At 33.4% G+C, this 22,326-nt stretch overlaps 1 protein-coding gene across 1 annotated transcript in view; it reads right to left on the bottom strand.

Moving 5' to 3' along the window:
* Positions 1 to 1,861: 1,861 nt before the first annotated feature.
* The window catches only part of LOC106874285 (calcium-dependent protein kinase C), a 284,775-nt gene continuing 264,310 nt past the window's right edge, over positions 1,862 to 22,326 (bottom strand). Inside the window, exons 6-14 of the mRNA XM_089348357.1 lie at positions 21,197 to 21,353; positions 17,172 to 17,403; positions 15,482 to 15,607; positions 12,412 to 12,585; positions 9,558 to 9,649; positions 6,445 to 6,507; positions 3,835 to 3,973; positions 2,594 to 2,674; positions 1,862 to 1,885 (exon numbers count right to left, since the gene is read on the bottom strand). Coding sequence (XP_089204483.1) covers positions 1,862 to 1,885; positions 2,594 to 2,674; positions 3,835 to 3,973; positions 6,445 to 6,507; positions 9,558 to 9,649; positions 12,412 to 12,585; positions 15,482 to 15,607; positions 17,172 to 17,403; positions 21,197 to 21,353 — 1,088 coding nt within the window. The remainder of the gene's footprint in view (positions 1,886 to 2,593; positions 2,675 to 3,834; positions 3,974 to 6,444; positions 6,508 to 9,557; positions 9,650 to 12,411; positions 12,586 to 15,481; positions 15,608 to 17,171; positions 17,404 to 21,196; positions 21,354 to 22,326) is intronic.

The raw sequence follows: 22,326 nt of genomic DNA on the forward strand, positions 1-22,326 counted from the left end.
TCACCCTCAAATTAGAGAAACAAACACTAATAACGTTTTTCGTTTAAAACTTCATTGCATAAAACTGATACCATGAAATTTCCTGAATTTAACTCTATCATCTAAGCTTAATTAAAATATAGTTTTATAGTTTGTTTTTAAAATAAAAAAAAGTTAATTACACTTAAATCCAATTTTTTGCCTTACTTATATTTTTTTTCATGATATTTTACCTCACAACTTTTTTGATACAAATTTTTGTTGCATGGAAACAAAACTATGAAATTCTTCATGCTTTCTTCTATCATTGAAGCTAAGATAAATATATTTTGCTTTTAAAATAAAAAAGTTATTTAGATCTAAACTTGATTGGTGGTGTTACTTATTCTCCTATAACGTTGCTATAAATTTTGATGTGAACTTTTTTTCTACAGGATCAAATTTCAATTTTTTTTATGCCAGAGTGTAGCTAGACCAGTCTTCTTTAAAAAAGTTAACGGTTTTCAATTTGGTTAAGAACTGAATTAGTGACAAGCTCTGAAAGGTGCTGCGTGTGAGTAAATTGTGGCCTTAAAAATATTATTCAACTACTACTATAGTTGAATATATACATGCATTCATATTCATATGTGTCTATATATATATGTATGCATATATATAAATGCATATATATATGCATATGTATATACATATATATATACATACATATATGTGTATATATATATATATATATCTATATATCATTATGAAGTACTAAACGTTTTTACTGCAATTCTACTTATTTGTGGAAGAGCCACTTTAACCATTTCAAATTTGAGGTGTTTGTGTGTGTGTGTGTGTATATATATACACACACACACAGATATGTGTATAATACACACACAAAAACATATATATATATATATATATACATACACACACATAAACACATACATATATATGTGTATGTACGTATGTATTTATACTCACATACACAGATACATGAAATTTATTTAATTTTTGCCATACACCTGAGACCAGGTCACATTTGTGCAATGAAAGTTTTCACATGACATAGACTATGTTAGGAGCGAATTTGTTAAATTCACTTTTTTATATATTGTATATTGTTTTTTGAGGTTTTTAAACACCTCTTCCACGACGTAAATGCTTCAGTTTCAACACATGGTTTCAGACCGAATCACTTTCTAGACAAATATAACACTGAAATAACTTTTACGGCTTTATACTAGCTTTCCTATGATTGCATAGGAGAGTTTATTAGCTGGAGCAAATGTTTAAACGGTTAGATGTGCTTGTGACTGCAAACCACTCATGTGATGTAGATAGTAAAGGACAGTTGTTTGTATGGTAAGGAACATAAGAACAAGCAAAGGTAGCTAGCTTGTCAAAGGCAAACATAATGGCTGGAGTTAGATTTGAACTTGTAACCATGTGCCTGTTGATTCAGCACCCTAATAATAGAGCTATTGTATCTCACAGTATACTAAATAACAGTTTTAGCAGAACAATCACAGCCAAGAAAAATACTTTTCTTGATGAAGCAGAAGGGGTTTATTTTCACTATAATTTTATAAAGCAATTACAGAGTTATTCAAACGAAAAATTGTAAAATGAGTATTATGCTTCTATTCTATTTTCCCTGGCAATTTTATTCATCATACCAATTTTAGCATCATACCTTCCTTTGCAAGTAGACTTTCAGAATATATTGCTTGGGTGAGGTGTCATATTGCTTTAAGAAACTACTGTGGGTTACAGATGTTCAACTAAAGAAAATGACATGTAATTATTTCTGTATTTTTATGATGAATAAAGAATATTTCATGGAAGAGAGAAAATATCTTTCTCAACTTTTCCATGATATCTGATAGGCTACTTTTTAGATAGCACCAAACTCTACCATCTTTAAAATGAAAGAATACATTAAATAATGTAGTCTTGGTTACAGTGCCTAACTAAAAAGACAGGATGGTTACAGCTAGACCATCTTCGATCACAGGTTTGATTTGATCAGAACTGAAATAGTATTAAACAAATTTGTCTCAAGCAGCTTACAAAGCTGAGAAAATCACATGTATGCAGCGATGGCTTTTCTTATAATCATAAAATGGCAATCACAAAAATGAAGTTTGTATTTCTAAAATCTTTTTCTGTTGACACATTTTAAAAGAAAAAGTATGGTCTATAACCAAGAGAAGCTCTCACAGATAAGGATATTTGGATGTTTCAGAAATATTGGTGACGATAAAACAGAATTTGAAAAGTTGAAAGTTAGTATTTTTATAGTAACATTGGAAAGAAAAGTTTTAGAGTGGTGGTGGTTCATGGAATGAATAAATTACATTAATATCTGGACTAAAAACAGAAAGAAATTAAATAAAATAAAAAAACAGTAATACTGAATACTAAAATTGAAAGCTAAATTAAAATTCTTAAGAATTTAATTCATATATATAGTACATCCTTTTGTTATTTACACCACCTGTCCTCGTCTATTGTTTTTTCGTACATTCTCCGAGATATATATATATATATATATATATATATATATATATATATATATATAAAGAAATATTTTCAATTTATAGAAAGAGTATGCAAGCACATTTACCTGTCCTGCTAACATTTCATATAACAATACACCATAAGCCCACCAGTCAACTGATTTCCCATATGGTTGATACAATACAATCTGAAATGATGTCAATCAATGGAGAATTAGAAGAAATAAAACAGAAAATGTAAATGTACTTTAGTCATAAACTGAAATATAGCCATCAAAAAATTTTGTAAGAATGCTAAATTATTTAGATATTTTTTTGAACATCAATTTTACCTTGAACAACAATTGTTAAATCAAACTCACCTGTAAAAGTGATAGGTACTGACCCTCTTCTCCAACTAGAATTTCAATGCAAAAGACTGATACCAATACCAGGTTGCTGTTTTATTTGTTGAAGCAATGTGTATATCAGATAATTGTTGTACTAACATCTATTGCAAGTTAGGTTGATTAAGCCAACTTCTCCAGGCAGTGTTCATTTAATATCATGGTTGGCATTTTCATGAGATGTATTATGAAACTCCCCAAAATATAATCTGGATTGCTGTACTAGGAAACTAAGGATATATGCTATTAGTGTAAAGGTAGCTAAATATATATTAAGATCAAGACAGAAGATGTATCTGAGTGTGTAGCCCTTATGTTTCAGTTAGGATGATATAAAGCAGGACTAGTGCTATATTTCAGTTAGAGTAACAAAATCTAAGAATGGTCTCTGTATTACAGTTAGGGTGATATAAATCAAAAGTTGTTGCCATATATGAAATTTGTTGCTTGGGCTTAACATTCTACTTGGACTTGTTGCAAGTATTCAGACTAGGACTTTAGTCAGAAGATAACTCTTAACCCTTTTAATACAGAACTACCCAAGATCACCCATGCAACTATGGTACAAATTTCATATTTTTAAGTGAACTAAACTAAAACCTTCCATAAAAAATTCATATTAATTTATGTTCCAGACACCAGTTGAAAGGCAGTGTAATTTAACAGGAATTTGGTAAAGAAAGGTTTAAAGTGTGTTTCTTTATTGCCCTATTCTCAGAGACCTTCTTTAATGTCATGGTCACAGCACTTACTCCTCTGATTAAATCATATAAAAATTTCAGTTAGAGTGACATAAACCAAGAGTGAGCCCCTATAATTCATGTAGAGTAACATGGAGTAGAGATAGTCCCTACTTTTAACTTAGTATGATATAAACTATGAGTTGTTATATATTTCAGTAAGGATGACATAAAAGAGGTGTGTTCTCTTTAGTTCAAACAGACAAAGAAAAGCTCTCCTACCTCAGGTGCTATATAGTCAGGTGTGCCACAAAAGGTTCTGGTAGTTTTGTCCAGAATAATTCCCTCTTTGCACATGCCAAAATCTGCTATCTTGATATGGCCTTCACAGTCCAACATCACATTGTCCAGTTTTAAATCCCTAGTTTAGAAAGAGAAAAAAAGAAAATTAATTATTAAATAGCTACTTTCTTATATTCATTGTTTCAGAAGTAAGAGCCTTGTCTAAAATAGTTTTTCTATCTTTAGTCTGTGACTTGTTTCAAACAGGATTTATAAAATGCAAATAGAGTTGTTAGAGACAGTATAATTAGAATGATAATAGTTTCAGAACTTTGGCACAATGCCAGTAATTTTAGGAGTGGTGGTGGTGGTGGTGGAGTAAATCATAAACTTCAGTGTCCAAGTGGTACTTATTTTATTGGCCCCAAAATGATGAAAGGCAGAATTTGAACTCAGAATGCAAAGATGGTTGAAATGCTAAGAATTTTCTCCAGCATGCAAACATTTCTGCTAGCTCACCATCTTATATCATCAGAATGATTATGCGTTGTTTGAACCAACAAAGTAGCCTCTATGCAATAGTTTTACCTGTGGAAAACAGTCATGGGTGGAAAAACCTTGATCACAAATTTGTTCAGTCAAGGCTTACTAATGGATACACAACACCATCAACATAATAACCAATGAATCAATAGAAAAGCATTCTGCACAGTTGCTCACCCTATTAGAAATAGCAGCCATATATCCCTCATATAACAACCAACTATTATATGAAATAAGTGGAGGCGCAATGGCCCAGTGGTTAGGGCAGTGGACTCGCGGTCATAGGATCGTGGTTTCGAATCCCAGACCGGGCGTTGTGAGTGTTTATTGAACGAAAACACCTAAAGCTCCATGAGGCTCCGGCAGGGGATGGTGGTGAACCCTGCTGTACTCTTTCACCACGACTTTCTCTCACTCTTACTTCCTGTTTCTGTTGTGCCTGTAATTCAAAGGGTCAGCCTTGTCACACTGTGTCACGCTGAATATCCCCGAGAACTACGTTAAGGGTACACGTGTCTGTGGAGTGCTCAGCCACTTGCACGTTAATTTTACGAGCAGGCTGTTCCGTTGATCAGGTCAACTGGAACCCACGACGTCGTAAGCGACGGAGTGCCAACAACAACAATATATGAAATGAAAGATACATTGGATAAGACAACCACAGATAGGTTATGAGTGAATAAAAAAGAAACTAATTGCAGCTGGAACATCTTTCATCAGAGGTCTGCCGAATCAGGGCTGAGCTGGAGCTAAACAATATCTAGCATCACACCTTTGAGTGCATATAAATCCTCACTAACACAGAGTGGATTCCAGATTTGAAGATAGTTAAAACAGCAAACAAGAAAGATTAATAAATATATTATTTAGGGAGTTTTGTCGATAGTATCAACGTGTATTCATATCAGGTTTATTAGATACATCACCAAAATCCTGTGGTGATATAGCTGCAATGTTATATGGATCTAACATTTAAAAAATATCCTCAAGATATCATCACTGAAGAAACCTTCACATATATAATCAAAAGATGTGGCAAGATAGTGTAAAGATATTGATCGGAAAATAGCTTTAATGAAATAATATATAACTTGAAATGAGATAGATTTAAGATATAAAACAGGAATAAAATTAATGAAATAGCACAAAATTTCCACTGGTTTGTCATGCCTATTAAGGTGGTGGAGTAGTGGTGGGGCACCAAAAGTGTCTTTCCTCACTGTATTCTCAGTACACAGTAGGCAAAGACACGTTTGCACACTGAGATATGGTATGCAATTATCAAAATTATATCAGTGTTAAACATATTTAAATCAAACAATTTAATTGGCAAGTTGGTTTTGAAAGCTGATTCTGGTTTGGGACATCTCAATATATTCATGGTAGCAAATTTCTTAGGAAAAAGTATAAATACCACAACTTCTAATTGGTTCACCAAACTTTACATATTTGCTTATAGGTACAGTGTGATATTGTTGAGAGAGAGAGAGAGAGAGAGAGAGGTACAGGAAGTGAAGAAGGAGTTACTAGAAAGGATGATACAGAAGAGGTTATCAGTAACAATAGGTTGCATGTTGATACTGCAATTAATATGATACTAAGCTGATTTGACTTTAAAAATACTGTTGAGAAAAGATGATTAAGGAGATACTAGTTTCCATCCATATTCTGATCCTACTCTCATGTGACACAGATAGAATGGTTCTGTAAATATGAGGATTTTCAAATAAATTGTCGAAGTACGTAAGAGTAAAATTCCTATTCTTGTCATTAAACACTCACATGATGTTGGTGTAGTTACTTTCTACTTAGCTAAGTAGACTGAAGATAGTAAAGATTAAAACATTTTTTGAGTAGTACACCATGACAAATGTAGGAGCAAAGTTTGAAATTATTCAACAAAGAACTGGTAGCCCAGTTAGTTTAGATCTTTAATATCAGTACCAGCATTAAGGTAGTGAGCTGGAAGAATCATTACCACGCTGGACAAAATACTTAGTGGCATTTCTTCTGACTTGCAAAAGCAAACAGTTGAAACAAGACAAATGGATAACATTTCTATCTTACCTGTAAACTATACCTTCGTTGTGAAGGTAAAAAAGACCTATTGCAATTTCTGCTGCATAAAATCTGAAAGAGAAAGGAAAAAATGTCAATATATCAATAGTATGGCAGCGTGTATCTAAAAAAGAACAACAACAGGGAAGAGTAAACAAAAATGATCATTCAAAATGAGAACAACATAAAACAAGAAATCACTAAATAAAGGAAGAGTCAGCAGCACTGTACATGATCTACATGAGGACTTTATCATAAAATTTAGCTTACTCTCGGTCCTAAAAAGTATTCAGTCTTTCTAAAAGATGAAACAATTGCAAATTAGCAACATTTTTTTTTTTTTTTTTTTTTACAATATTTCATTTACAATATTCTATTTCAAACAAGACAAATCATTTCAAAAACATGAATTCCAATGGACACCAATATATCTATGATAATAACGGGGAAACTATTTATATATGAAAACCTAGAAAATTGAGATATTCAGACTATGAAGATTGAAAATAGAAATGATCCTCATAAAGCAGGGATGATACTGTACAATATTATGTGTCATTTTACTGCCAGAGAGAAATATTTATATTTAGTGACTAATAAGAACAAGATGAATGGTGTTCTTTTAACCATCTATCGACCATTCCTGCTAGCCTGCTCTTCAGTTGAAATGGTCCAACACCTTCTGTAAGGATGATTTAGATATAATAATAGCAAAAGCTAACCACAACATCATTTGTCTATGCAAAAATTCCAAAGCTGCAGTGTATGTTACATATTGTAAAAATGAATCACAAAGAGTTGAATGTAGAAGATATTGGTGCATCATGCCAAAGTCTAGTCATATGGACCACTGTCATTCCTATTATTAAATTGTGTTTGTTCTCAGTCTAGAAGAACTTATAATGTGGCTATTCAACAACAGACCCAGAGATGTCTTATTTGACTATGTACAATATGTTGGTACAAAAGCAATTATGATAAATGATTGCCAGAGAGATTACAGAAGCCTTTAAAATTGAGCACTCAAAGAAACAATATTTTTAGCTTTTTAGCTTCCAGATCATTCTTGTTTAACTCCTTTGATATGGAAACTACTGATACTGCTGCAGTGAATACGAAATCATTTTTACAAGATGTAAAAGAATAAGATTATTGTTAATTAAAATAATGTAGAATTAATTATCAGGACCTAAAAAAAATAAATGATATTCTTGAAGAGACAGGCTCTTTTGTCTTGGCCAAAAAATGGTGGGTTATGAGATCATCTTGATCACCATTTTAAGGCTAAATAAAATAACAAACAACTTAGAATATTGTAGAAAGTAACTTAGAATTTAAAACATAGAGCATAATTCTGTTACTAGAAAGAAATAGTATAGGAAATTTTAAAATGTGTGAAAATAAAATGAAGTCACTTTTCTGAGGATAGGTGTACCTTAATTATGGTTTACATTCCCTATTCATTACACTAGAGAGCGATTTTAGTTAGACAGAGCTTTAGGATGTGATATAAATATAGCAAATGTTAAGTAGTAAGTTGTAAAGTCAGTAGTAATAGTAAAGCAATTCAACAATTTTGTGAGATGATACTGAGATGACAGAATAGTAGTAACATGATACTATTGAACAAAGACATGATATTACATACAGTAAGTACAGTAACAGTACAATGATATAATTCTGTACAGCAATAATAACAGTTTATAGCATATAGTAGATGCATGATACTACAAAAAAAAACAACAAAAAAAAAACAGTACTAGCATTGTAACGCAACAGTTTTCAATTGTTCAGTCAACTGGACTATATACAAAGCTCATTCAATTCATATTTAACCCTTTCATTATCTGATTTATTTTGAGATGCTCTGTGTTTCTTTCAATTAGTTTTAAATATAACAAAGAAGTTAGTAAAATTAACTTCGTTATCATTAAGTTAGTGTTAAGAACATAAACTGTAACTAAGGTTTGGTGGAAGATTTTAATTCAAAACTTATGAAAACAAGACATTTGTACTACAAAGCCAGAGGTGCTTCCAGCCAAGGGTTAAAAGTGGCTGAAAATTCCACAGACACTTGTATACTTAATGAAATTCTTAGACAGAATCAAGGTAACACAGTATGACATAGCTGGACCTTTGAATTACAGGTACAATTCATCCAACAGGCTTTTATACATTTTTCTCTCTATCCAATTTCACTTACAAGGCATGGGTTGATTCAAGACTAAAGTAAATGACACTTGACAAAGATGCCATGCAGTGGAATTAAAACTCTTGACCATTTGATTGAGAATTGAACTACTTATTCACTCAGCCATGCATTTAAAACAACAGTACAATAACAGTAATAGTATGGTACTCTTATTCTTTTACTAGTTTTAGCTTGCAAGCTGCAGCCATGCTGGGGCACCGCTGTTAGTTTTACAACACTTTCATTACTTGAAATCTTCCTCTGATATGTGGTATTTGGTGAGTGAGGAAGTTTGAGGTTGTTGCCCTCATTTGTGCTTCCTACCATGAGGTTGGTTTACCTAGAACTCTTGAGGAGATCCAGTTTTGAAGACACCTACATCCACCCGATATAGGTCTCTCAAGTTTTGGAGGAGGATACTGAAGAGCTGTAAGCCCTTGAAATCTAAGATTTTGCAGCGTCTGGTCCTAGCAATGTTGTGATCTTTGCAACTATGCTGTGATGCCCTTTTCTGGTGTTTGTTGTAACTTTCAATGCCAAAGTTTGCATGTCTTTCCCACCTTTGTTCTAGGTAGTGGAGTCTTAACTTTATTATCCTTCCTCAGAAGTATTATAGCAATACAATGTAGCAGCAATACGGAGTGACACAATCTTACAGTAAGACTATTAACATGGTAACACAACACTACTGTAACAAATTTTTGTAGTACAATAATGGTATAACAACACAATACAATAACATAACACTACAGTCACATTAAAGTAACAATAATATCATTGTAACATAACAGTAGAATACAGAAATAAAACATTGCATTATAGCAAGAGTTTACAGCACAATACAGTGACCATATACACAGATGTATTGCAGTAACATTAAAATATTATATTAAAAAAATCCCAAAACAAAAAGAAACTGAAGTGTACTTACACTGCCACAGGTTCTTTGAACTTGCCCTCCTGTTGGATTCGGTACATAAGATCACCACCATTAACATACTCCATCACAAAATACAACCGATCCTGTCAAAAGATACATAAAACAGAAGCAGCCTGAGAAATGATGATAATCTCAAAAAGGAATTGGTGGCATCCTTTGTAGCATACTAAATATACCTTCCTGTCAAACTGAAGATCCAGGTTTGATTACAAACCTGGGTCTCAAAGCAGTTTATTTCATATGTAAGATCAAAAATCATGGATGCAACTCATCACAACTCTGACTTTCTTCAAATGGCCCATTCACCATCCATGACCTTATTGCAGGGTCTCCAGGTTTAAAGTGCTTGCTTGATGCTGTTGTTTGTCTCTAGTTCACAGAGAAAAACTTGTCTGACCATGGGGAAATATTATCTTACTTGGAAACAAATGAGCGTTGGTAACAGGTAAGGCATTTTGCTACAGAAAATCTGCCATAAAAATCTCCATCTGATCCCATGCAAGCATGGAAATATGTTCATTCACTGAATGATTATGATTTATGTTTGTTTGCCAATGTTTAACGGTGAAGGACATAAGCACTGGCATTGGCCCTCCCACCTCCCACTAAAAGAAAAAAAAACAAAAACAAACTAATACTTTCAATCAAAAATATCTTGTATTTGTTCTAAGTTGTGTAGATACTTCCTTTTCAATCTTATGAATGGAAAAATAGTAAGCCAGCAAGTGAACCATAGGAAATCTACAACAACCAAGGCTATTCTTCATGAAAAAGCAAAGAATAAATGAAATAACCTTCAATTGTGCATTGAAGCCAATTTCTCTAGTGTTAGTTTGATAAAGGTCATTGTGGAGGAAAGTAATCATGTCAAACCAGTTACTTGCTTGTAATTATCATATTGTGGTAAAAAACTCATCTAGTGTGCCTCACTCATTGAGTTTGTATACTGTTATCTCCAACGATAAGTCTACTGTATTACTATTTAGTGTTAGTTTTCACAACTGAGATTGAGGTTGTTTGGTTTTCAGAAAAAGGGCGGAGTCCCTTTTGTGTCTGTCTGTATCTCAGAAAACCCGCTGTCATCCCTGAATGTTCTTCTTTGGTTATTTTATGTTACTGCGGGCGTGACTTTGTACCAGTGTGACTAATTTTCTGCTGCTTCTAGAATGATGAGCCGACAAAGTTTTTGTAAGATAATTTAAATATATCTAGTTGTTTTCGTTACATTAACCTGAGACACATAATGATATGTAGATAATTGTGTATCCATGGGTGAAAGTGTTTCAGTATATCCAACATTTTTTTTTCTCATTCGGTACTTTTCGCCCGCGTGTGTCAGTCATAATAAATATGTTGAACGTATTTAGTAATCAAACTTTGTTACAAGAAAGTTGTATACAGGAAGTCAAATATCAGTAAAACCCTGTTCAAGTAATTTTTGTATTTAAGTTTGTCTTATTTTGTATTTTTCTTATTTTGTAGTCTACTGTACACTTGCCATACATCGGTATATACATGCGGTACACCTGCACATTGTTATGTACTAGTAGAAAATGAATGGCTCCAAAAATTTTAAACCATTGTTCGTCTTTGTTATCACAATAGTGATTGTGACCCTGCTTGCCTAGATTTCTACATGAAGCAGCAACATATACTGATCATCATTAGCTTTCATTTTAATATCCACTTGCATGGATAAGACAGGATTTTCTAAGAGGTAGATTTTCTATGGTCATATGCTCTTCCTGCTCCCTTATTCACAGTTATACTTCCCCATAACCAGACATCATCATCATTTAACATCTGTTGTCCATGTTGGCATGAGTTGGATGGTTTCACTGGGCTGGCATGCTGGAAGGCTGCACCAGACTGCAGTCTGATTTGGCATGATTTTCTATGGCTGGATGGCCTTCCTTATGCCAACCACTCTGAGAGTGAAATGGGTGCTTCTATGTGCTACCGGCATGTTTACACAAAAGATTGAGGACAAATAACATTTCTTGTATGATGGTGATGCTCATTTACAACTATTATATGATGTCAAGACAAAGATTCACACACAAACACAGGGGAGAGAGAGAAAGAGAGAGAATGAACCTCTTTCAATTTCTATCTACCAAATACACTCACAAGGGGACTATAGTTGAAGACACTTACTCACCGTTCCACACATTGGGACTGAACCCAATATCATGTGATTAGGAAACAAACTTCTTAACCATACAGCTATGCCATGTCTTATATGTACATTTTGATATATGTATAATAATGTAATATATGTATGATATAATATAGGAATATTCATAATATATGTATCTTGCAATACATGTATATATATTATATGTATATCACAATGCACACAGATATTTACAAAATGAATGCAAAGTCCACTCTGAAGTTTCATGTGGAAAGGAAATAATAATTTTGAAAATTAGCTCAATGATTCTGAAAGTTAATGTCACTTCTACGATGAACTTAGCTCAAGGGCAAATTTTAATATACCACAGCAAGTTGAAAGTTTCCACTGACATTCCACAGCATATTTTCATTGAGGACTTACATTGTCCATTCATTAGTCCATACCAATATACATTCATCTGTCCTACATACATCAACTGATACTTCTAATATCCAGCGACTATCACAGCTGGTTTGACTTATGCCTGTCATGTAGGCTAATATGATACATCTAACAGATTACATTGTTCTCACTCATTTCTCTCTATTTTCTACAAACTCCTACATTCAAAACTTATATCTTGTTACCATGCAGTCATATCAGATTTTCTCAATTATTTATTCTGCAAATAAATCCAAGTAACAAAAATGGGAAATGTGAACTAACCATAGTTTGGAAACAAGAATGCAGTTGGACAAGGAATGGAGGTTTATTTGCAAGAGCCAGAACTCTCTTCTCTATCATTGTACATTCGACATCATCATCCTGAATGATGACATCTTTCTTTAGAATTTTTATGGCGTATAACTCATCTGTGCTCTTCCGTTCTGCTAAAACAACCTAAATTGAAATAAACAAGCAAATAGATAACATCAACATTCATAAACAGATCAATAGAATTGCAGTAGTTTAGCCCCATGTCAAGAGCTGGGGTTACTATAATTGATATGTAATCAATTTTGATGACTTCAAATACCATCAAATTCAAGCCCTAGTGCCTATATTAAGAACCAATGTTATTTCATGAATTTGGTGTCTGGCAGAACCAGTGAAGCGTCACACTTAATAGCTTCAGTTACTTAGATACATCCTTTTATATTCTGAATTCAGTCCCTACCAGGATCTAATTTGCTTTTCTTTTCTCTGGAGCTGATTAAGCAACATACCAGTCATCTACTGGAGGCAAGTTTAATCACCTCTATACTTACCTCAAAATTGTGCTTCAGTTAGAAATCAATGTTATTTAGTCAGTAGGAAAGGAACTATTAGCATGATCATTGCTGGCCTATTGACTCAATAAGGTGTTTGACGTTTAGTCTGATTATCAGCAGGTCGGTGCCAAAAGTAAAAAAAAACATTGGTAGGGTTGTGGATACACAAAGTTTCAGAGGGATTCAGCAAAGTCTTCAGTGTAAATGAGGGCAAGTGCATCGGAGAGAAAGAATTGCTCAAGCAAAGGTTGAAGATGAAGTTTGATGGTTCTCTATTTCATTTAAAACCTGCTATAGCTCTGGTTGGATTAAAAGGAAAATCGAAAATGTGCAGACTTAATGTTTCATACAGAGTAAGAGGAGATTACCATTGTTTCTTTTGAGTGTGGGAGTTAGTAATTTATAACACCATGAATTGGCAGTCATTAGAGCAGTACAATGTATTGGTGTTTAGCTATCTAATGAACCAGCCTCTTCTGGTGAAGTTTGAAACTGGTACACTAATTTTATTATTACGCTAAACTTTTAGCAGAAACTATATCAGCACACCTAGATAAAGATGGGGGAAAAGATACTATATTACAATTTAACTCGGCTAAATGTCAATTTAATTCTGCTATATTACAATTTAACTTTGCTTAATCATAATTTAAGTCTATATTATAATCTCAAATCTCGACAATGGAAAATGATGTCAACAAATTGAAACAATGAAAGGTTATCTCTTATTTTGTGAGAGTCTGGTCCATCTATTATTACAAATTCCATTAATGCAAAGGATTTAACTTTTTTCTTTTTCTTTCAAGGCTAAACAATTTTAACCTGAAATCAATTCATAATTTATCAAATAGACCAGCCGATGCCAGAAAGAATGTAATTAGATCAGATGCTAAGAAAAAAAAAATTCAGAAGAGAAGAGAAAGATGAGAGGTTGTTAACACTGTTTTGCGCTAAAACTGAAACTTACTGCCCGCCCCACCTCCACTGCTACCATATTCCTGATCAGCTGATAACAACACCAACATGATTATTACACATTCAATATCTAATTATGTCTAGTTACCTAGTCTGCAAAGCTTGCACTCTCAACATTGAGAAAATTGTGTGGGAAGGAAATGGAACAGTGATAAAAGATAGGTTAGCCAAGAGCTCATTTGAAGTTTTACACTGAGTTAGACATTTCCATCACCACCACTGCCACCACCATCACCCCTACTACCACCTCCACTTCAACTGCTGCAATGAATTTGTCTCCCAACACTGTAAAACAGTAGCCAATTTATTCATAAAACCACCACTACTTTTTAAAATCATCTTAAATCATAGATTCCCCAACAGACTGTGTTCTTGTCATCAATTGCACCACTATTGTGGATTATGCCAAACTACCTTGCTTCATGTTGTCTCTATTTAAATATACACACTTTACTCATTTTATTGCAGCCACATTATCTTGACCAATCATATTCCCTAAAATCATACCTTTCTGCAAGAATCCCGTCACTACTGTCATCATTACATGTTGCCTTCCCCAATAACTTACAGCATCTGGAACTAAAATTTAACTGTATTAATCACAAACAAATTCTAACAATACCAGTTCCAGGAATGTAGAAGGATAATGAATTCTTCCCTTACTATTTGGACAAAGAACAACACATGTACAAATAAAACATGTACAAAATTCAAACAGACAAACAAGCAGTTTCTTTAAGAGTATAATAATAAAAAAAATTTATATTTTTGCAGTTAAACTAAATGTGGTTTAATTGAATTAATAAAATATACATAAATTAAATATAGAGCTACTTAGCGGAATTGCTGACATTAGATATGATTTTATTGCATGAAAATTTGTTTGGTCTACCTATCACTGTTCAATACAGATTATTAACGGTAGAATGAAGCTATCTTTAGCAAGTCCCATGACAGCTACAACCTGTTGAGAGAAGCAATAAGCTGCTGAAAATTGCTTGCAAAGATGTTAATATGTAGTTTCCAAAAATATTTCCTGTTATAACTCCAATATTATAATATTTTTGCAGAAAAACCAAATAGGATTTAAGCATATCAATCTTATAAATATTATACATATGCTTGACACAGAGTACCATTTGATAAACTTGATGTATGGCATATAACATGAAATGATATCCTACTGAAAACTCTCATCTTAAAAGTTCTGAAATAATGTTTTTAATACTTGTAGATACCGGAGTCAGTACTGAAAATTTAGTGGTATTAAGGCTTTCCTTTCTTCCTTCTTTCTTGGGCCCACAACTCCTGATAGAATTGTAGGGGTGTTGTTATGACATAAGGCATATCTCAGGCATTTTAAACTTGTTGGAGCTGGCCATCCCACTCTAGGTTTGAACAGAAGAGAGAAAAAATGATAGAGAAAGAGAGAAAGATCAATGAAGAAGAGAGAGAAGAATCAACCTCAGTTTTAGTCTTACCTGCAATTAACAAAAAAACCCCAAAAAAACTGACATTGGTGAAATATGAAACATTTAGCATTTGTTTACCTTTCCAAAACTGCCTTTGCCAAGCACTGTCATAAAATTGAAATCACTAGCACGAACGAGGTCTTGTTTGCTCATGTTTTGATCATTCAAAGATGATGGAAGATTGCGCTCAGCAATTTGTTGTTTCTAAATAATTAGAAATTAAACTGGTCGGTATATAAAATAAAGCATTTTGTGAAAAATATGCAATCAAAAATTGAATCATTGGTTTAGTACTTGGCTTCAAACATTTTTTTGAAAGCCCCTCAATATTAGTTTAACATTTTCAGCAAGGGATCAGCATTAAATTTCAAACATTAATTAGCTATGTTATACATTACATACATACAGCTGTACTCAAACACACACACACACACACACACACACATCCAGCTCTGACCTAGCAGACCAATGGTAAATCAGGCTGTTACTAAAATGACAAGGGTGTGATTCACACATGTCAGATATATTGTGTATATTTGAAGATCACACTCTGACATGCAGTTGATTGCTGTGTGCAGTTCAATGTGAAAGTATGGGCATGCTGTATGAAGTATAGGGTAGTACTCTGACTACATAACATCTAGTCCGATCATGTTTTTTTTTTTCTCTACTATGTTTCTAATTTAGAAAGAAGTGACACACAAATATCATATTTATTGAAAACAATCTGCCAGAGTTTGCACTGGTTTTATGATACAAAGATCTCTACTTCTGAAGTTTTCAAATTTCAGTTAAAACATTCCATCATGATTTTATTCAAGAAACTTTTTTCATGTTTTATACATCAGTTTAATAATGACAGTTATTTTACTAAATCCCTTAAATTGACAGACAAACAGTGTATTTTGCAAGAAATATGGCAATGAAAGAGGTTAAAACGATGATGACATCCGAATGCCATCTCATATGTAATGAAGAGAAGAAAAAAGAGGTTGTAAAATTCATGCCTTTGCTAGGGCACAATCAATTTTAGTGAAATAATTGTAACAAGGAAAGGAGATCAAATTCCTAAGTTAACTGATCAGAGTAGCCTATGTGCATTGTAATAGTGAGCTCCACCCATGTTCAACTACATGCCATTTGACTGAAATCTACTTAAGATGCAGTCTTATTAACCTATTAACAAAATATTCATTGATTTAAGTCAACTTAGACACAACTATGTTCATTTTCATGACTGAAATCACTTAAGATTTTGTTATCTTCCCCTTTAGGCTTTTTACTCACTATTCCAGATTTTAAACATTTTTGGAAGTAAATTTCAATAACTTCCAAGTTTACTTCTAAAATGTGAAAAGAAAATTTTGGTTTCTCATACTAACTGACATACCATCAGTTACTATGACAAGGCTACAGTTGATCCAATCAACGGAACAGCCTGCTCCTGAAATTAATGTGTCAGCAGCTGAGCACTTCACAGATACATGTACCCTTAATGTAGTTCTCAGGGAGATCCAGTGTGACACAAAATGTGAAAAAGGCCGGCCTTTTGAAATACAGGTACTACTCGTTTTTGTCAACTAAGTGGACTGGAGCAACATGAAATAAAGTACCTTGCTCAAGGACACAATGCACCTCTGGGAATTGAACTCATGACTATCATCAGCAGCCAAATTTCCTATCCATTACGCCACACTAATATAAATATCTCACACACGCTGTCATGTTTTAATCAAGATAAATCAACAGAAAAGACAAGGATAATTACTTCAAATTTGTTCTTCATTTCCTGAATACTTGGAGACAGTTCATCAGGTACTGGGATTCCATAATACTCTCCTTCTTCTTGATTCAGTAATTTAAACCAACCATCTACTGGGTTTTTGATAAGTTCAGAAATACCAAACGACAGCGAGCCCATGAAATCATTGCGTGTAGTGCGGTCCCAATCCCAGACTTCAAAAGATAATCTCTTGGACATATCTTCTGGAGCAATTTCACTGGAAGGGAAAAGAAATCAATAACCTTAGAGCAAATTAAGTTCAGAGATCATCTCATGAATGTACTTTTTATTACAGAAGAGAAAAAAAAAATATTTAGCGATAAATGAATAATCTAGTGTGGGTTGGTTCTCCAAAGTTACAAACACTGACCACTTGGTATTGCTTTTTGATTTTCTAATATTGACCTTTCCATCTCCATTAGGACATCCCATTATAAAATTTAAATCTAAACATAGTCACTATTCTGAAGACAGGAAGAAGTGTACAGAAAGGTTGTTATATTTTCAGATTGAAAAAATTATATAGAATTCTAATACTGCCTTCTTCTGGAAATGGTTAGATCCATCTGAACAATTTTACAGCATAGAGATAATAACTTGAATAAAACATCCAATTATCTGTGATGATTTTCTATTTATTGTAAGAGACTGAGAACAAGTGATCACCATTTTGAAGTCATGGAATTCATCAGAAGAGAATTGGTTACCACTTGGAGCAGGGTAAGAAACAATATAGAAACTTGTACATTAGCTTGAAAGGTCTCAATTTTTAGGAAATCTGTTACAGAAAATTTGGTCACTACTTGAAGAAATGAGCCAAAATGTAGAGCCTAATCATTTTTTTTTTGTTTTGTTCAAATATTGCTATCAGGAGAAAGGAGAATTGTAAAGAACACCTTAATTTACTTTCATTTGGATCTTATTTACTTTCATTTGGATCATCTTATTTGAGAAAAATTACACATGACACAGCATTAGTACATATTTCTTAGCTTGCTCTAAAACAATTTCTGATTGTACAAAAGCTATTATGATAACTTTAGTGCAGTGAGAAAGTGAAATACTCTTACAGTGTGAAGCCATTTATCAATGAAACAATATCCTAAATAAATTCTCTGGGTTTATGTTTAGCAATTAATGAATGAGAAAGAATACAGACCATACCAAAGAATATATGAATAATAAAAATATTCTATAAAAATTTCAAATTTGCATTAAAATAACTGAGTTTCTTCAGGAAGTATGTATGTGTAATAACTGAAATATGGTAAATAACTCATTCTGATTTGGTGCAATTAAAACTACACATTACCTCATGTTACTTAGTACAATAAAACAGATTTAAAAGTGAGAGAAACTCAATGAGAGCAGATTTAACATTTTATAGAAGCTGAAATACAGCTTGTAAAATAAACAGAGGGATGTGTGTGTGTGTGTGTGTGTGTGTGTGTGTCTGTATGTGTGTGTGTGTGTGCGTGTCTGTGTGTACGTGTATGTGTGTATAATGACACAAATGGGCTTAGGCTCACTACAATTGTTTCAGGCATGTTTCTCTTATTGATGAACAAATTAATTTCATCATGTAAAAAAACTGTTTTCTTCAGGTGAATGAAAATTAAAATAAAACTTAACATTTAGGATTTTTCACACAAAGAGTAGAAAATACATGTTGATTCTCACATCTCAGTGCCAGTTGAGAGAGTATACATACATACATATATATATATAATAGAAAAATGTTACAAAAAGAAAATAGAAACTACACGTGGAAATGTAAGGGGAAAGTAAGAAGAAAAATAAGCGAAAATGCACACTGGAAATTACAAAAAGTAACGGCTTTTTATGAAAAGTAACAATACATATACACAATTAGATGATCTGAGGTCGGAATAAAAGTAATAAAAGTCATAATTGTGAATTGTTAAAGAGATTCAAAGGCATATGAGTTTTGTAAAATTACTGATCACTTTGAATGTGCACCAATTACCGAATGGTGTTGGGTCTACTAGTCCTTGAGTAAAAAGATTGTGTAGGGGAGGTAAGTAGTTCTGGATTTGGTGCAATTAGGGTAGATATAAATCTGCAATGTGAATGGTGTGTTAGGGGGTTAGTGGTATTAATTGAAACGTCAGTAGTGTTCTGTATTAAGTTATGCGTTCATATTGAGTTGCGGAAGATATTTATTGATGAAAGTTGCCTCTTTGTTCATTCTTTGCTCTACTGAGGTGTTCTGTGAACATTGATAGAAGGGGAAAATTAGGAAATTAGGATTAAGGTTTCTAGCACACCTTTCTATGTGTTCACTGACTTGTATCTGTCTGTATTGTGGGTGGTGGATTTGTTCTTTGGGGAGAATGGTTCTTCAGTGGAGTGATATTCCTGTTTGGCCAATATAATGATTACCACACCCTAAGCATATAATGGTATATATTAGGTTTTCTGAGGCACAGGTGAAATTTGATTTAATCTTAAATATTTCACCTTGTTTAAAGTGGAATTCTGAACCCTCCAGAAGGTGGGGGCATGTACCACAGTTAGGTCAACCACATTTTTTCACTTTTGGTTCCGTTGTTAATGGATATAGTCTTGTGCTGGTTAATATTTTTTTCCATGATTTCAGTTGCATTTTGCTTTTGATAATTTTGTGTGAGCCTAAAATTTTGTTCATCGTTTTATGTTCTGTGAGGATGGGTAGATTTTGGATGATAATGTTGAAGGCTTCATTGTTTCTAGGGTTATGTGTGGATATGTAAGTGAGTATTTTTAAGAATTTTTTCTAGCCAGAAGGTGATTGCTTCTATACAATAATTGTGTGGGATATTGGTGTACAGATTCACCACATCGAATGATACTAACAGGGTTCCTTCGTTTATTGTCTTCAAGAGGTGGTTAAGCATGTCTAAATCATCCCTGATGAAGCTTTTCACATATTTTAGAAATGGTTTGAGTATTATGTCAAGGAAGTTGCTCAAATGGTGGGTTTCACAAGCAGGGCCAGCAATAATGGTTCTAAGTTTGAGGTCAGTAGGAGGAGGAACATTAATGCATAGGCTTGGAGAAACTTTGCAAGCTTTACAAATATGTAGGTTTTTGTGTATTTTAGGTAATCCATAGAATAGACTAGGTATGTATTTAAAATTGGATAAATAGTCAATTTCATTTTTAGTGAGGCCCTTTCCATGTATTTGAAGTAAGGAGGATAAGTTTTTAAGTGTCTTCTGTGGTTGTGTTGTACTATCTTCTCATAGTAAATATTATTTTCCAACATGGAGAGTATTAAATTTTTGTAGTGCTCTGTGTCCATCACCACTACCGTATTTCCTTTGTCAGCTTCTTTAATGGTGAGGTTTATATCATTTTTTAACTTGATTAGGTCTTTCCATTCATTTGCGTTAAGGTTGGATTTAATTCATTGATTTTGTAGGGTATTAAAAGGAAAATTGATAATGTGTTCACAAAAAGCATCAAGTGCTTTATTTCTGCCTTTTATAGGACAGTATTCACTTTTGCTTTTTATTATTGAGTCATCTTCACTGGTGTAGTTGTGAAGTACTTCTGTGAGGCGCATATATATATATATATATATATATATATATATATATATATATATATATATATATATATATATATATATATATATATATATTGATTAATGAGAGAGACTGAAGGTGGAAGATATGAGAATCTTTATTGATCCCTACAACTTTTTCAACCCATCTAACATTGATCAATGCTAAATGGTTTGAAACAATTGTAGTGATCAATAAACATTCTTGTATCTTCCCTCTTCTGTCTCTCACATTAATTAAATATCCAACAATCACTGACCCAGTGAATGTGCTTAACCAGCAAACTACCAGGTGTATACCATATGGTTTATTAACAAATAATAATAATAACATATATATATTTATGTATGCAGAGAGAGAGAGAGAGAGGGGAGAAGAAAGTATAGGAATCAGAGAGCATCAGAGCCAGTGAAGATTTCTGTAAGTAATAAACCAGCTTACAATGTGAACGTGTCAGTCCAAACAGGGTTCAGAGTAGCTTTTGTTCTTTTGGTCTTTTTCTTGGTTTTGTTTGATTCATCTGGAATAAGTTTCACTTTCACATACGGATCAGCTAATCCATTTGGATCCATTGGCACCAGGTTTTTTGCTTCTAGGACTGGAAAAAATAGATAAAGTACGAAAATGTAATGTTAACATTTACAGAAAGTGACTTTTGGCGTTAACTGAATCAGCTAGTGCAGGGGGCTCTTCAAAGCTACAAACACTGGCCTACATTCTTACAGAAAATAAAATAAAAGCAACAGAAGCAATAACTAGGTCAATAGTGTAAATGTTTTTATACTACCCAACCCCATTCAATGATAGGTCAAGATCTCAGGATGACCTGAACTCAACACTATAAGTTTAAAAAAAGGCATGATTGTGTCGTTAAACAGTTTGCTTCAAAACAATGTAGTTGAGGCTCAAGCCTACTGCATGATACTTTGGGCAATTGTCTACCACTATAATCTTGAATTGACTAATACTGAGTGGAATTTGGTAGATGAAAACTGTGAAAAAAGGTCATATGCCAAGATCAACAAAGAGGTCAATAGCACACAGACAAAGGTTGAAAACACTCTCGGATTCCATACTAACAATTTCTTCCACAAAATAGGGATAACAGCCACCTGTCAGAGAAATGAGAACTGTGAGGTGAAGTGGCTGCTGCAGCAAGTGTCAATGGCCATTCTCCACAACAACACCCTCATGGTCATTACTGCAGGGTGTGGATGAGCACCCCATTTGTTCTGGGGTATGTGACCCATCATCCCTTCCCACTCCATCTTCTGCTGCCTTATCCCCTATATTTTTTTTCCTCTTTTCTTTCTTACATCTTTTCTTTCCTGTTTCCTCGTATTTAAATGTTCTAATAAAATAACAATATTTCATCTTTGGCAGACTGTACAAAACAAATGCCTGGAGCAGCAAGAATCAAAGAAAAGGCACAGTTCCAAATCACCATTGTTACATACAACTGCTTCAGTGTTTCCACACAGTCTTCAACAACCCATTCAAGTGATTTTGTTACCAATACAGATGTTCATGAATAAGTAAAACCCACCAGCATTGAGGCTAAGGTTGTAGCT

Source organism: Octopus bimaculoides, chromosome 3 (genome assembly GCF_046866305.1).
Source record: "Octopus bimaculoides isolate indiv1 chromosome 3, ASM4686630v1, whole genome shotgun sequence".
Taxonomy (NCBI): domain Eukaryota; kingdom Metazoa; phylum Mollusca; class Cephalopoda; order Octopoda; family Octopodidae; genus Octopus; species Octopus bimaculoides.